The 17532-nt window shown below is 44.2% G+C and overlaps 1 protein-coding gene across 1 annotated transcript in view; it reads left to right on the top strand.

The window, feature by feature from the left end:
- dhx34 (DEAH (Asp-Glu-Ala-His) box polypeptide 34) overlaps nucleotides 1-17532 on the top strand; it is a 100695-nt gene that overhangs the window by 65443 nt on the left and 17720 nt on the right. Inside the window, exons 10-12 of the mRNA XM_028795613.2 lie at nucleotides 2963-3226; nucleotides 3327-3500; nucleotides 7680-7785. Coding sequence (XP_028651446.2) covers nucleotides 2963-3226; nucleotides 3327-3500; nucleotides 7680-7785 — 544 coding nt within the window. The remainder of the gene's footprint in view (nucleotides 1-2962; nucleotides 3227-3326; nucleotides 3501-7679; nucleotides 7786-17532) is intronic.

Raw genomic sequence — 17532 nt, 5'->3', positions numbered from 1 at the left:
CCGCCACCGTGTCACCCCATGTGTGTTATTAACAGTATTCATTATTTAAACGAAATTACCGATTTATCTGTAAAATGTAGCATACACACTTCAATGCATTTCATCATGAAAGTGATATCAAGTATAAATCTGAGGATTCTAAATGTGCAGAAAGTTGGAATAGCATATATTTAATGTGTTCAGTGTGGCGATCTATTGCTGTTTGTCACTGCTGTCAGTACTGGAGAAATCCCTAGAAAAAAAGACGGCACAGAAGACGGTATGTGAGACTTTTAAAATGTATCGTGTCATTACGATCGGGAATATGCAACGCTTGAATATAAAAGCACCACGAATGCATCTGCATGTTGGCATTTTACTTCACCACTTTGAACCATTCATCAAACATCGAAGCGCACGCACCGATCTCGTAGGATCTGCAAAGCGACTTTCTGTCACATGTAGATAGTCAACAGAGACTCTGATGTCACATTCCAACTTTTAGCACACTGCGCCCACCGACTTTTTGCTAGTACTGCAATTTGCGCACGTGTCGCGTTAACTTCTGAGGACCTGCTCAGAGGACGCATCAAATGAACGCTGGAAACTCGTGGCAGCCATGATGCGGGTGCGTACGCGTTCTGAGCGTGAAGTATAAACGAGCCCTTAGTCCTCCTTCAGTACATTTTGCATATTACATCATCCTTTCTTCTGGTACATTCTTTACTTGACCATCTCAGTATTTTTCCTAAGCCAATTAATAAATTACAATGTACACACCACAAACAAAAATACTGTTATATTTGAATTATATTACGTTACATCTTAAATTACCTCTAAATTATTCTCTCACAGTTTCCATGGGCCGAACAGCCTGACATCACCAAGCGCAATGCAAAGCATGTAAAGCCCACCACTGGACTCGAGAGCAGTGCAGACATGTCCTCTGGAGTGACGAATCACGCAATCCGATGGACGAGTCTGGCCAGGAGAACGGGACTCGCCTGACTGACTGCATTGTGCCAAGTGGAGGGGGGATTATGGTGTGGGATGATTTATCAGGTGTTCACTTTGGCCCCTTAGTGCCAGTGAAAGGAACTCTTAATGCTTCAGCATGCAAAGCCATATTGGACTATTTCAATGCTCTCAACTTTGTGGAAACAGTTTGGAGATGGCAATCTGACTGGGCACACACACCAGTGCACAGAGCAAGGTCTGTAAAGAAATAGAGGAGCGAGTTTGTTGTGGAGGAACGTGACTGGCCTGCACAGAGCCCTGACCTCAACCCAACAGAACACCTTTGGGATGAATTTGAGCGGAGACAGCGAGAGAGTTAGGCCTTCTCGTCCAACATCAGTGCCTGACCTCACAGATGCTCTCCTGGTCACAAATCCCCATCAACACACTCCTACACCTTGTGCAAAGCCTTCCCAGAAGAGTTGGGGCTGTTAGAGCTGCAAAGGGTGGGCCGACTCCATAGATAGATAGATAGATACTTTATTAATCCCAATGGGAAATTCACAAATTAAATTAAAGCCTATGTGTTAAGAATGGGACGTCATTAAAGTTCACGTGTGTGTGAATATTTTTGGCAATATAGAGTATGTTATCCAGTTGTATGCTTATAAATTTAAAAAACAAATGATTTTTTTTTTTTTTTGCTAAAATATTGTTAAATAGTTACTCGTGGAATTATCAGCACACACTTTAACAGGATCCAGGCCTTTAATGACCTCTTGGGCACGGCCATCAGCAGTGTGTCTGTCTGTGAAGAGAGTGTCGTCCTCGTCGAGAATTTTACTTACCTTGGCAGTGACATTCATGTCTCTGGTGACTCTTTCTATGAAGTCAGTAGACGGATTGGGAGAGCATGGGGGGTCATGAGGTCAATGGAAAGGAGTGTGTGGCACTCCTGATATCTGCAAAAGGATGAAGGTCCAAGTCTTTAGAGTCCTGGTGCTTCCTCTCTTGCTATATGGTTGCGTGACATGGACGCTATCCAGTGACCTGAGATGAAGACTGGACTCCTTCAGTTCTGTGTCCCTCCGGAAAATCCTTGGGTACCACTGGTTTGACTTTGTGTTGCTCATGGAGTTCCGAATGAAGCACATGACCTGTATTGTGAGGGAGCGTCAGTTACGGCACTACGGCCATGTGACGCGTTTCCCCGAGGGTGATCCGGCTCTTAAGATCCTCGTTATTGGGGACCCAAGTGGCTGGACCAGGGCAAGGGGTTGCTCACATAAACTAGATAGAGGGTCATTTTCGGAGGGTGGGACTGGACTGCATGTCTGTCTGGGGGGGGGGGGGTTGCCAACCGGGATCGCAAGTTGTTTCATCGTGTAGTGGGTGCGGCAACACATTGTACCAGTGCATGCTCTCCAACTTGACTTGACTTGACTTACACAGGAAACTTAAAAGAGAGAAATGTATGCCAGTCTTGTAGTTTTGTGTCACACCTTCTTGGACCAATGGGGTGTTGTGGTGCAAGGTGACCCCCAAGACCCCCCCCCCCCCCCCTTTGTTGTGATTACTCACATTAAATGGCCAAAGTGGTGTGAGGCCTTTCCAAGATAAGTTAAGAAGCAGGCTAGAATCTCCAGCAGTCTGTCCAGAATGGATACACACAGAGGCTACGCTACTTGGAGCGTCACATAAACAAAATAAATAAATAAGCTGTTCACAAAAACAAGACATTGTTAAAGCAAGTTTAAATTAAAGATGACTACAAAAATGTAATACTGGAATTAAATTCATTAATTGGGTAAAAATATGCATATAAACAACACATAATATCACAGAGGTTAAAGCCCATGCCAGCAGCCTTGGGGAATTTGTGAGGACCAACAGAACGTCCGGAGACACAGTGCAACACCCATCCGCGTGGAAACTGGGCCAACATTTGAACCAGGGTCTATGGACCTTCCCGACAGCCCCCGTCATAAGACATTACTGATTACGTCTTATTATTCCACATTTTCAGGAGCTGCTGCAGAGTCATGGCCTGATTGAAACCGACGAGAGGTCAGCCACAACTTCGCGTGATGCCCACCAACGTCGTGAGAAGCGCAGCGAGCGCAAGAGGCTCCATCAATTAAAGTATGAACACGATACGCATGAGCGCAGCAAGCGTAAAGTGCTGAAACTGGAGTCTGAGGAGATGATCTCCTCTAGCGATGAGGAGGGGGACCGACACCGTGACAGGCGCTCAGGGGTCCAGCAAGGCAGCAAAAGTGTTGACATCCAGGTAATCTGACATTCAAAATGGCTTGGCTTCTCTTGTCTTTCTCCATCTTTGTTTACAGCGGTGCAGGCACAAAACCATCCACGTCTGCTTTGTTTTGTAGGATGTGAAGTTTAAGCTGCGTCACAGTGTGGAGGAATTACGAGAAGCAGTGAGTGCAAGTGACGACTTGTCCCGCCGGCAGCAGGCCCTTCTGAAGCTGGTTTTATGTCGAGGGCTGTACCCACAGCTGGCACTACCCGACGAACACAACGCCAACCGCAAGGATTCAGATCAGGTTGTGGTCTTATTGAATTTCATGTGCTTTCTTTGACAAAAAGAAACTGTGCTGCCTTGGGGTTGTGAAGTACGCTGGACAACACATTTGGGCAAATATTTTGCTTCCCGAAAAATTCTTAGTGATTATAATACAAAAAAATCAAGCTCTGAACACAATTACAGTTTCAGATTGACTTATCATTTGGGAATTTGGAGAAACATGATATTAACTTGTATTGAATTTAGTGTGTTTAATCACTTAGTGATGCAGGCACAGTGCATTGGTTCAGCTGAGCTAAAAAGATATTGCTGCTAATTTTCATTTGTACTCAGAATCTGATGGTTCTTGTTTCAGTGTACAATAGTCGGCCTCTTGCTCTAATACTACATTTCTTTTGTTACAATGTCCTGGTGAAACCTGTCGCCATATTCACCACTGACTGCACCAAGATTAGCGGAGAAGAACTCCAAGAGCAACTTCAGAAAATGAATAGATAGATAGATAGATAGATAGATAGATAGATAGATAGATAGATAGATAGATAGATAGATAGATAGATAGATAGATAGATAGATAGATAGATAGATAGATAGATAGATAGATAGATAGATAGATAGATAGATAGAAAAGGCACTGTATACTATATATACAGTGCATCCAGAAAGTATTCACAGCACATCACTTTCTCCACATTTTCTTATGTTACAGCCTTATTCCAAAATGGATTAAATTCATTTTTTTCCTCAGAATTCTACACACAACACCCCATAATGACAACGTGAAAAAAGTTTACTTGAGGTTTTTGCAAATTTATTAAAAATAAAAAAAACTGAGAAATCCCATGTCCATAAGTATTCACAGCCTTTGCTCAATACTTTGTTGATGCACCTTTGGCAGCAATTCCAGCCTCAAGTCTTGTTGAATATGATGCCACAAGCTTGGCACACCTATCCTTAGCCAGTTTTGCCCATTCCTCTTGGCAGCACCTCTCAAGCTCCATCAGGTTGGATGGGAAGCGTCGGCGCACAGCCATTTTAAGATCTCTCCAGAGATGTTCAATCAGATTCAAGTCTGGGCTCTGGCTGGGCCACTCAAGGACATTCACAGAGTTGTCCTGAAGCCACTCCTTTGATATCTTGGCTGTGTGCTTAGGGTCGTTGTCCTGCTGAAAGATGAACCGTCGCCCCAGTCTGAGGTCAAGAGCGCTCTGGACCAGGTTTTCATCCAGGATGTCTCTGTCCATTGCTGCAGTCATCTTTCCCTTTATCCTGACTAGTCTCCCAGTCCCTGCTGCTGAAAAACATCCTCACAGCATGATGCTGCCACCACCATGCTTCACTGTAGGGATGGCATTGGCCTGGTGATGAGTGGTGCCAGGTTTCCTCCAAACGTGACGCCTGGCATTCACACCAAAGAGTTCAATCTTTGTCTCATCAGACCAGAGAATTTTCTTTCTCATGGTCTGAGAGTCCTTCAGGTGCCTTTTGGCAAACTCCAGGTGGGCTGCCATGTGCCTTTTACTAAGGAGTGGCTTCCGTCTGGCCACTCTACCATACAGGCCTGATTGGTGGATTGCTGTAGAGATGGTTGTCCTTATGGAAGGTTCTCCTCTCTCCACAGAGGACCTCTGGAGCTCTGACAGAGTGACCATCGGGTTCTTGGTCACCTCCCAGACTAAGGCCCTTCTCCCCTGATCGCTCAGTTTAGATGGTCAGCCATCTCTAGGAAGAGTCCTGGTGGTTTCGAACTTCTTCCACTTACGGATGATGGAAGCCACTGTGCTCATTGGGACCTTCAAAGCAGCAGAAATTTTTCTGTAACCTTCCCCAGATTTGTGCCTCGAGACAATCCTGTCTCGGAGGTCTACAGACAATTCCTTTGACTTCATGCTTGGTTTGTGCTCTGACATGAACTGTCAACTGTGGACCTTATATAGACAGGTGTGTGCCTTTCCAAATCATGTCCTGTCAACTGAATTTACCACAGGTGGACTCCAATGAAGCTGCAGAAACATCTCAAGGATGATCAGGGGAAACAGGATGGACCTGAGCTCAATTTTGAGCTTCATGGCAAAGGCTGTGAATACTTATGTACATGTGCTTTCTCCATTTTTTTATTTTTAATAAATTTGCAAAAACCTGAAGTAAACTTTTTTCACGTTGTCATTATGGGGTGTTGTGTGTAGAATTCTGAGGAAAAAATGAATTTAATCCATTTTGGAATAAGGCTGTAACATAAGAAAATGTGGAAAAAGTGATGAAGCGCTGGGAATACTTTCCGGATGCACTGTATAGGCATTTGCTTTTTAACTCCTAACTCTTATATCTTAATTCTTACTGTATGTACTCACGTATAAGTTGGGTCTTGAAACCCGAAAAATCGATCATAAAATTAGACCCTGACTTATATGCCCGTTCAAAAATACGACACTTCATTTTTTTTTTTTTACATCTTCTTGCCTCCTCCAATCTCACACCAGTTTCTCAGACACATCAAATTTTGTTGCAGCAGAGCAGTTACCAATTTCTTTTGCCACTTCAATGACATTTAATTTAAAACCAGTTTCATATTTTCTTCTGATCGAACGCTCCATCGTAGATAAGGGATGCTCTTACGATAAAGGTGTATGAGGGTGTGAGATATGAAAAACACAAAACAGTGCAAACGTCGCTTCGGAATAGTTTGGGTATCACCGTGTGGTCACGTAGGCACAATACATAGAAAAGAAAGGCCGTGTGCTCCGTGGTTCCTCTCTCAGGTGGGCGTTCGCATATCGTAATCTCTTGGACCAATAGTGTGAGTTTTCTGCATTCGACTTATACGACTGACATTATAAAATACCAGAAATTATACGGTAAAATCAAGTCCCAACTTATCCACAGGAGAACTTAAACACGAGCATATACGGAAATAAAATATAGCGTCTACTTTTCTTATGTGCTTATAATTCTTTTTTAACACATAGAGATTTACCAATTTTAAGAATACTAAGGGACTCCACCCCCTGCTCGCTTGGCTTGCCAACCCCTGGGTTTGGTTAACCGGATATACAATTTAAAGAGATTATTATTTTCATGGGAATTTCAATAAAACAAAATTTGGAATTAACTTTTTGTCAATATCGCATTGAATTTTGATTCCGTGTTTGGACTTGCATCGTGACAACACGACGTATAACTGGCCGTGAGTGAATTTTGTTTCTTCCTCTCTAATAAATAAGCCGACTTTTTCAAATGTTTGTCCCTGTGATTTGTTAATTGTCAGAGCAAAAGCTACTCTCACGGGAAACTGTAAATGTTTTAATATGAATGGCATATCAAGATCTCCTTTTGTTTCTAATGTTATTCGCAGAATTTGTACTACATTACCTTTCTTTTCACCTGTTAAAATGAAGTTCTACTTTGTCTTTTTACTCTTTGTCTTTTATTTGGACCTGCGAGGTTTTCAGTCCCACTCGGTCCGGGCTGTTTATTACTTTCCTTATTTTCAGAATTTGCACTTACATTATTATTGCTCGTTTTTGCCTTCTTTTTTCTCAAACGCTTTTGGATCTCTTTACGACTCGCTGCTCTTTCTTCTTCGCTTAGTCGTTGACGTGTCGTTTAGAACGTATAAAATTTTTAAGAGCTTAGAGCACAGGAAGTGTGTCAGCCAAAAGCATTCCAACAACTGTTAGGTTAGATGGCCGTGGTGTTGATTGAAAATGGTTGTAAGTATGACGTGACTTGACCGTCTCGTGGGACGTGAAAGTGTCTCACTGTCTCTCTTCTTTTTTGCCTTCTTTTCTCTCCCAACACTTTTGGATCTCTTTACGACGCGTTGCTCTTTCTTCTTCGCTTCGTCGTTGACGTGTCAACTAGAACGTATAAAATTGTTGTCCTGATAAAATGCATAAGAGCTGAGAGCGCAGGAAGTGTGTCTGCCAAAAGCATTCACACAACTTGTGAGGTTAGATGACCGTGGTCTTGTTTGAAAATAGTCGCAAATATGACGTGACTTGAAAGAATCTCATGTTAAAAGTCTCCGTCTCACGGGACTTCATTCCAACAAGTCTCTTCAAAAAGTCACGTCTCGTCCAAAGATTTTTTTTATTATAATAAGAGTGTCAATTTTCTGTGTTGTCCATTTAACTAACAGTGGAATTAAACACATTTTCAGCTCGTCCTCCTATTTACTTCTCTTCTCCGTCTATTTCAGATTTTTCACACACGGACTAAGCAGGGCGTGGTGCTCCATCCAACCAGCGTGTTCTCCAACAGCCCAGAGGTGCTGCATAATGAGGAGCTGGAGACCCAGGAGCAAGGTGGGAACAAGCGAGAATGGAGAATTGTGGATTTAGACTTCATCTTTTTTTTTATTTGACTATACTTTTTACGTGACCTTTGGAGGTCAGAGTGCAGGGTCAGCCATTGTATAGCACCCAACAGAGCAATTTTCAGGTTAAGGGCCTTGCTAAAAGGCTCAATGAAGTGGGAACCCTTCTGTCAATAACAGGATTTGAACCAGCAACCTTCCATGTAGCGGCACAGGTCCTTAGCCACAGAGCTAGCACACCACCCTAATGTTGTATAATTCTATCTGGATCTCTGGCTGTGATAAAGTTTGTCTATGTGATACCCCAGGTGCCCGCAGTCATGGGCATCTTCTGTGTCCCAGGATATCGGTAGTCCTAACAGACGATAGACTACAGCAGTGGTTCTCAAACTGTGCGGCGCGCCCCCAAATGTTGCCATATGTGGCGTAATTTCGCTATTCGTAGGGAAATTTTAAACTTGTAGCGGTGTATCGGCAGCAAAAAATATAGGAATAAATTTTATTAGCGTGTCAAAAAAACGTTAGGGGGACGCGATTAAAACTGAAAACTCGGATCGCAAATACTTAAAGGTTGAGAAACGCTGGACTAGAGCAACTGAGGACACAGCAACAAGTTAATGGTGCAAACTGCACGGTGTGTTTCATTCAGACCTAGCAGTGTTCAAAATAAAGTGTGGTGCATTCAAATCATAAATAATTCATAGTTTGTGAAATAATAGTGCCAATAGTGCAAATGAGGAAGTTAGAATCTAATAGGTAAACACCATAAATAATTAACATCAAAGTCTGAGTCGGCTCTGCCCTCTCGTCACCAGTGCCCCCCTCATTCATAATGGTGTGTGGTGTGTCCCCTGCTCACCCTTAATTCTGCTCAGCAGGACTGAGATGCCAGCAAATGCTGTCCTCCATCTGGCTCCTGTTCTAACCACCTTCGTCGTTGTCCACTGGGACGCACACGTAGCCCGGCTTCCCAATCCTGCCATCTTTGTTGGTACCCACAGGACCCCTGGAGCCCAAGATCTCCTTTGCTCTGACTACTCATCAAGGTTGATCCTCTCCTGGAGTGCTGTTACCCCTTTGCCCCACTACTGGGCACTCACTATCACTCCCCTTCTTCCACCCGCGCCAGCTTGAGTGCCCGGTTTCATCGTCTCCTTTCTTTAATTTTTTTCCCTCCCCATTCCTTTCCTACTCTGACCTTTTATAGATGTTGTGAGTGTAAGTGCTCTAAACCAGGGGTCACCAACTCCGGTCCTGGAGGGACCACCATGGCTGCAGGTTTTCATTCTAACCTTTTTCTTAATTAGTGACCTGTTTTTGCTGCTAATTCACTTCTTTTGAATTCATTTTATTTGATTTGCTCTTGAAGACTCAGAGCCCTCAATTGTTTCTTTTTCCTTAATTAGCAGCCAAACAATAATGAGATACCAAATGAGCCAAAACAACTGGTGTCCATCACACAATATCTGAAAATAAAGAAAGACGAAGGTCTCAGGAATGTCGATCTGCTCAGGTCCACAAAACATTTTAACAGAAAAGAGAAAATCAACAATTTCTGAAATGTCTGCTAATGCACCACGAGAGCAGCAGCAAGCCATGGAATTAAAGAACGAGTTTAATTAACGACAAGAATCGGCACCTAATTAAGCAACTGGTTGGAGTGAAATTGGTTGGAGTTTGAGGCCCTGACTTAGTTGGTCTTCTGACGGCTCAGTCACATCACATTTCATTTCTGTTTGGGTGCCATTTAAGGAAAGAAATGAAGCAAATCAGAGGAACGATGAAGAAATTCAGGGAAACAAATCTTTAAAAAGCAAGTCAATTAAAATGAATTCACAAGAAGTTAATTAGCTGCACAAACAGGGCACTCATTTAAAAAAAGGGGTTAGAATGAAAACTTGCAGCCACGGTGGTCCTCCAGGACCCGAGTTGGCGACCCCCTGCTCTAAACAGTCCACAAAGCTCTGATTATGTCGATTGTGCTTCTCCACGTGAACGAGCAATAAGCCAACTCCCCCATTAAACACTCCAAGGCTGCACGGCTTTACTCCCACACACACCTACTGTACACTTACAAAATCTGAGACACTCCATACTGAAATCCTGCACCCTACCGGATACACCACAGACCCTGACTCGATTCACAGCAGTCTACATCTTGCTGGCAGCTAAAGATCTTATTCTTGATGCTGTAACAGAACAGCACACAGAATGGAGCAATGCTTTGGCCCTGTCCAGGCCCCATAAATGGGGAACAGCTAAACATTTAAAATACTTTTAAATGTCAATTTTTAATGTCAATGTTCATTTATTTATAGAACAAATCTAAAACAACATAAGTAATGCTGTAGCCAAAGTGCTTTAGAATAAAATGTTATATATAAACGTCTACACGTGGAGGTGTGTGTGTCTGTCTGTCCGGGCTGGAAGTGCAAGGCTACAGCATGAAGCTCAAAGAAAGTGACTCTGTCGCCAAAGTGAAACCACTGAGAAAAGAGAGAAACTCGCTTATCTGCTAATACACAAGCGAGGCGAGCGCATCGGCAAAACAAACTACTGAGGAAAGAGAAACTCGCTTAGTTGCTAATACACAAGTGAGGGAGAGAGAAACTCGCTTAGTCGCTAATACATAAGCGAGGCAAGCGCATCGGCAAAATGAAACTATTGAGGAGAGAGAAACTCGCTTAGCTGCTAATACAAAAGTGAGGCGAGTGCATCGGCAAAACGAAACAGCCAAGGAGAGAGAAACTCACTTAGTCACTAATACACAAGTGAGGTGTGCACATCGGCAAAATGAAACTACTGTGGAGAGAGAAACTCACTTAGCTGCTAATACACAAGCAAGGCGAGCGCATCGGCAAAACGAAACCTCCAAGGAGAGAGAAACTCACTTAGTCACTAATACATAAGCGAGACAAGCGCATCGGCAAAACGAAACTACTGAGGAGAGAGAAACTCGCTTAGTCACTAATACACAAGTGAGGCAAGCGCATCGGCAAAATGAAACTACTGAGGAGAGAGAAACTCACTTAGTCACTAATACATAAGCAAGGCGAGCGCATCGGCAAAACGAAACTACTGAGGAGAGAGACACTCGCTTAGCTGCTAATACACAAGTGAGGTGCGCACATCGGCAAAATGAAACTACTGAGGAGTGAGAAACTCGCTTAGCCGCTAATAAACAAGTGAGGTGCGCACATCAGCAAAACAAAGCTACTGAGGAGTGAGAAACTCGCTTAGCCGCTAATACACAAGCGAGGCGAGCACATCAGCAAAATGAAAACGCCAAGGAGAGAGAAACTCATTTAGTCGCTAATACACAAGTGAGGCGAGCACATCGGCAAAATGAAACAGCTGTGGAGAGAGAAACTCACTTAGTTGCTAATACACAAGTGAGGGAGAGAGAAACTCGCTTAGTCACTAATACATAAGCGAGGCAAGCGCATCGGCAAAATGAAACTACTGAGGAGTGAGAAACTCGCTTAGCCGCTAATAAACAAGTGAGGTGCGCACATCGGCAAAATGAAACTACTGAGGAGTGAGAAACTCGCTTAGCCGATAATAAACAAGTGAGGTGCGCACATCGGCAAAATGAAACTACTGAGGAGTGAGAAACTCGCTTAGCCGCTAATACACAAGCAAGGCGAGCGCATCGGCAAAACGAAACTACTGAGGAGAGAGAAACTCGCTTAGTCGCTAATGCACAAGTGAGGCAAGCGCATCGGCAAAACGAAACTACTGAGGAGAGAGAAACTCACTTAGTCGCTAATGCACAAGTGAGGCAAGCGCATCGGCAAAATGAAACTACTGAGGAGAGAGAAACTCACTTAGCCACTAATACATAAGCAAGGCAAGCGCATCGGCAAAACGAAACTACTGAGGAGAGAGAAACTCGCTTAGTCACTAATACATAAGCGAGACAAGCGCATCGGCAAAACGAAACTACTGAGGAGAGAGAAACTCGCTTAGTCGCTAATGCACAAGCGAGACAAGCGCATCGGCAAAACGAAACTACTGAGGAGAGAGAAACTCGCTTAGTCGCTAATGCACAAGTGAGGCAAGCGCATCGGCAAAACGAAACTACTGAGGAGAGAGAAACTCACTTAGTCACTAATACATAAGCGAGGCAAGCGCATCGGCAAAACGAAACTACTGAGGAGAGAGACACTCACTTAGCTGCTAATACACAAGTGAGGTGAGTGCATCGGCAAAACGAAACAGCCAAGGAGTGAGAAACTCACTTAGTCACTAATACACAAGTGAGGTGCGCACATCGGCAAAACAAAGCTACTGAGGAGTGAGAAACTCGCTTAGCCGCTAATACACAAGCGAGGCGAGCACATCAGCAAAATGAAACCGCCAAGGAGAGAGAAACTCACTTAGTCGCTAATACACAAGTGAGGGAGAGAGTAACTCACTTAGTCGCTAATACACAAGTGAGGCGAGCACATCGGCAAAATGAAACAGCTGTGGAGAGAGAAACTCACTTAGCTGCTAATACACAAGCAAGGCAAGCGCATCGGCAAAACGAAACAGCCAAGGAGAGAGAAACTCGCTTAGTCGCTAATACATAAGCAAAGCGAGCGCATCGGCAAAACGAAACTACTGAGGAGAGAGAAACTCGCTTAGTTGCTAATACACAAGTGAGGCAAACGCATCGGCGAAACGAAACTACTGTGGAGAGAGAAACTCACTTAGTCGCTAATACATAAGCAAGGCGAGCGCATCGGCAAAACGAAACTACTGTGGAGAGAGAAACTCGCTTAGCCGCTAATACATAAGCAAGGCGAGCGCATCGGCAAAACGAAACTACTGTGGAGAGAGAAACTCGCTTAGCCGCTAATACACAAGCGAGGCGAGCGCATTAGCAAAATGAAACTACTGAGGAGAGAGAAACTCACTTAGTCGCTAATACATAAGCAAGGCGAGCGCATCGGCAAAACGAAACTACTTAGGAAAGAGAAACTCGCTTAGCTGCTAATACACAAGTGAGGGAGAGAGTAACTCACTTAGTCGCTAATACACAAGTGAGGCGAGCACATCGGCAAAATGAAACAGCTGTGGAGAGAGAAACTCACTTAGCTGCTAATACACAAGCAAGGCAAGCGCATCGGCAAAACGAAACAGCCAAGGAGAGAGTAACTCACTTAGTCGCTAATACACAAGTGAGGGAGAGAGAAACTCACTTAGTCGCTAATACATAAGCAAAGCGAGCGCATCGGCAAAACGAAACTACTGAGGAGAGAGAAACTCGCTTAGTCGCTAATACACAAGTGAGGCAAACGCATCGGCGAAACGAAACTACTGTGGAGAGAGAAACTCACTTAGTCGCTAATACATAAGCAAGGCGAGCGCATCGGCAAAACGAAACTACTGTGGAGAGAGAAACTCGCTTAGTCGCTAATACATAAGCAAGGCGAGCGCATCGGCAAAACGAAACTACTGTGGAGAGAGAAACTCACTTAGTCGCTAATACATAAGCAAGGCGAGCGCATCGGCAAAACGAAACTACTGTGGAGAGAGAAACTCACTTAGTCGCTAATACACAAGCGAGGCGAGCGCATTAGCAAAATGAAACTACTGAGGAGAGAGAAACTCACTTAGCTGCTAATACACAAGTGAGGGAGAGAGTAACTCACTTAGTCGCTAATACACAAGTGAGGCGAGCACATCGGCAAAATGAAACAGCTGTGGAGAGAGAAACTCACTTAGCTGCTAATACACAAGCAAGGCAAGCGCATCGGCAAAACGAAACTACTGAGGAGAGAGAAACTCGCTTAGTCGCTAATACACAAGTGAGGCAAACGCATCGGCGAAACGAAACAGCTGTGGAGAGAGAAACTCGCTTAGCCGCTAATACACAAGCAAGGCGCACACATTGGCAAAACAAAATCTCCTAGGAGAGAGACACTTGCTTAGTCGCTGATTCACAAGCGAGGTGAGCACATTGGCAATATAAAAGTACTGAGGAGAGAGAAACTCACTTAGTCGCTGATACACAAGCGAGGCGAGCGCATCGGCAAAACGAAACCTCCTAGGAGAGAGAGGCCCAGAGTAGTTCCTTTCGATTGCCTGACATCTCTACATGTCAATTTTTTTTCTGACTATTTCGATAGTTTCTAGGACCCCGGGCTTTTTACAGCACAGCCTTAAACAGCTAGTATACAATAAATATAAATAAAATAAACAGAACAAAATACAATAAAACAGAATAGAAAACCAGCAGTAGATTGGAAACAAACAAATGACTTTGAGGAAGGCCTCATCAGTATCACTGAAGGTCACGGAACGCTAGAGAACAGAAATGCGTCCTCCGTCTTGTTTTTAACAGTTCAGTGGAGGTGACTCCTTAATGTAATGAGGTAAAGAATTCCACTGTCGAGGTGCAGCACATGCAAAGGCCGTGTCCCCCTTAGTTTTGCGCTTGGTACGAGGGACCCCAAGAGACAACTGACCGGTAGATCCAAGCTCTCAACTCGAGCTGTAAAAACAGTGCTAAAAGCGTTAGTCCCAAGTATCACTCAGGCAAATATATAGACATGTCTCGTGTAAGCGTTAGACCTGAGGATTACTCGGGCTGTAAAAGTGCCAACAGCATTTGTGCCGAGTGTTACTTGGGGCAGAGGAGTGGTGAGGATGCAGGGTATAGAGTTGGTGAAGGTGGATGAGTTGAAATACTTGGGGTCAACAGAATTTGGGAATCGATGTAGGCGTGTCTTGTGTAAGCGACAGGCCCAAGTGTTACAAAGGCAACGGTGCAGACACGTCTTCTCCTAGCCTCATATTGGCGACCTGTAGAAATCTTTTTCAGCACCCTGTGTGTTGCACGCTCTTGACAGTTATACAAGCAGTGAAGACGAAGTGAATCTGTCTGTACGAGGGGAGTGTGACTGTGGTGAAGTCTGCGGTAGAAGTGACGGAGGTGGGATTACATCAGGGGTCGGCTCTGAGCCCTTTCTTATTTGCAGTGGTGATGGACAGGTTGACAGACAAGATTAGACAGGAGTCCCCGTGGACTATGATGTTTGCTGATGACATTGTGATCTGTAGTGAGAGTAGGGAGGAGGTTGAGGAGACCCTGGAGAGGTGGAGATATGAGAGGAGAGGAGAGGAATGAAGGTCAGTAGGAACAAGACTAGTGTGTGAATGAGAGGGAGGACAGAGGAATCATGAGGATGCAGGGAGTAGAGTTGGTGAAGGTGGATGAGTTTAAATACTTGGGATCGACAGTACAAAGTAATGAGGATTGTGGAAGAGAAGTGAAGAAAAGAGAGTGCAGGGTGGAGTGGGTGGAGAAGAGTGTCAGGAGTGATTTGTGACAGACAGGTATCAGCAAGAGTGAAGGGAAGGTCTACAGGACGGTAGTGAGACCAGCTATGTTATATGGGTTGGAGACGGTGGCACTGACCAGAAAGCAGAAGACAGAGCTGGAGGTGGCAGAGTTAAAGTTGTTAAGATTTGCATTGGGTGTGATGAGGATGGACAGGATTAGAAATGAGAACATTAGAGGGTCAGCTCAGGATGGACGGTTGGGAGACAAAGTCAGAGAGGCGAGATTGCGTTGGATTGGACCTGTGCAGAGGAGAGATGAGGGGTATATTGGGAGAAGGATGTTAAGGGTAGAGCTGCCAGGGAAGAGGAGAAGAGGAAGGCCTAAGAGAAGGTTTATAGATGTGGTGAGAGAGGACATGACGGTAATGGGGGTAACAGAATAAGATGACGAGGACAGGAAGATACAGGAGAAGATGATCCGCTGTGGCAACCCCTAACGGGAACAGCCGAAAGAAGAAGACAAAAGAAAGATGAGATTTAATAAAAATGTTAATTTTCAAGCCAAAAATACACGGCTTTTTATGTTTTGTTTTTTTGAGATAAAATGTAATGCTAAGGAGCTTAAAAAAAGAAAAGTCCCCAAAGAATCTTTATAAAAGAAGATTTGTGTTTACACCAATCAGCAACAATATTAGAACCACTGCCAGGTGAAGTGAATGCAATTGATGATCTCACTACACTGTCAAGAGGTGGGACATAATTGTGCAGTGAGAGGACAGTCAGGTCTTGATGGTGATGTGTTGGAAGGAGGAAAAAAACAGGCTCTCATGGAGCCTTGTGGGGAGTTCGAGGCACTACTGCAACCCAGGGGGGGGTGCTGCCACCTAGTGGTCTGGGGGAGGTAATGCTCTGGATACACCCCAGTCCTTCCAGCGTGGAGGCATCCTGGCCATACGTCACAGTGATATAAACAAAGGAAGAACCAAAAATGGCAAGATGGTCCAGAAAACAAGTGTAATTTTCATGAGCACCAGGACATTTACTCAGTTTTGCCAGACAACCACCTCTTGGTTGTTCTTGGTGGTTCCAAACTTCCTCCAGTCTTGAGTCCACTGTGCTCCTGGGAACACTCAAAACTTTAGAAATGGTTTCCTCCCCTTGCCCTGATCTAGGCCTCCCCATATTTTGATTGTGGAGGTCTACAGAGAGTTCCTTGGATTTCATACCTTGGTTTTTGTCCCGACGTGCAGTGTGAAATATGGGACCTTCTATCCACAGGTACATGTGTGCCTTTCGAAATGATGTCCAGTCAATTCAGTCCAGTCAAGTTCTAGAAACATCTCAAGGAGAATTAGAGCTAACAGGAGGCACCTGAGCACCAATTTGGAGGGTCGCAGCTAGGAAGGAGAGATTTCAGGTTTTGATTTTTAATAGATTTACCGACTCCATTGACGTTCTAGAAACATCTCAAAATGAACCAAAGCAAACAAGAACCACACCAAAGGGTCTAAATACTTCTGGGAATGCGGGATATCAGATTTGATTTTGAATACATTTATAAACCTTTCTGGAGTTTACTTTGTCGTTATTGGTTACTGATGGGCAAAAATGGCAAATTTGTCCATTTTCAAATTGAATCTATAAAGTGTTCAGAAAGTGAGGGGGTTTTGAAGCTTTCTGAATCCACTGTATGTACAGTGCATCCAGAAAGTATTCACAGCGCATCACTTTCTCCACATTTTGTTATGTTACAGCCTTATTCAAAAATGGATGAAATTCATTTTTTTCCTCAGAATTCTACACACAACACCCCATAATGACAACGTGAAAAAAGTTTACTTGAGATTTTTGCAAATTTATTAAAAATAAAAAAAATGAGAAATCCCATGTCCATAAGTATTCACAGCCTTTGCTCAATACCTTGTCGATGCACCTTTGGCAGCAATTCCAGCCTCAAGTCTTGTTGACTATGATGCCACAAGCTTGGCACACCTATCCTTGGCCAGTTTCGCCCATTCCTCTTTGCAGCACCTCTCAAGCTCCATCAGGTTGGATGGGAAGCGTCGGTGCACAGCCATTTTAAGATCTCTCCAGAGATGTTCAATCAGATTCAAGTCTGGGCTCTGGCTGGGCCACTCAAGGACATTCACAGAGTTGTCCTGAAGCCACTCCTTTGATATCTTGGCTGTGTGCTTATGGTCGTTGTCCTGCTGAAAGATGAACCGTCTCCCCAGTCTGAGGTCAAGAGCGCTCTGGAGCAGGTTTCCATCCAGGATGTCTCTGTACATTGCTGCAGTCATCTTTCCCTTTATCCTGACTAGTCTCCCAGTTCCTGCCACTGAAAAACATCCTCACAGCAGCATGATGCTGCCACCACCATGCTTCACTGTAGAGATGGTATTGGCCTGGTGATGAGCGGTGCCTGGTTTCCTCCAAACGTGACGCCTGGCATTCACACCAAAGA

This window comes from Erpetoichthys calabaricus, chromosome 1, assembly GCF_900747795.2.
Source record: "Erpetoichthys calabaricus chromosome 1, fErpCal1.3, whole genome shotgun sequence".
In the NCBI taxonomy this organism is placed as follows: Eukaryota; Metazoa; Chordata; class Cladistia; order Polypteriformes; family Polypteridae; genus Erpetoichthys; species Erpetoichthys calabaricus.
Note: the sequence above shows the minus strand (reverse complement) of the source record. Positions and strands in the feature narration are given on the sequence as shown.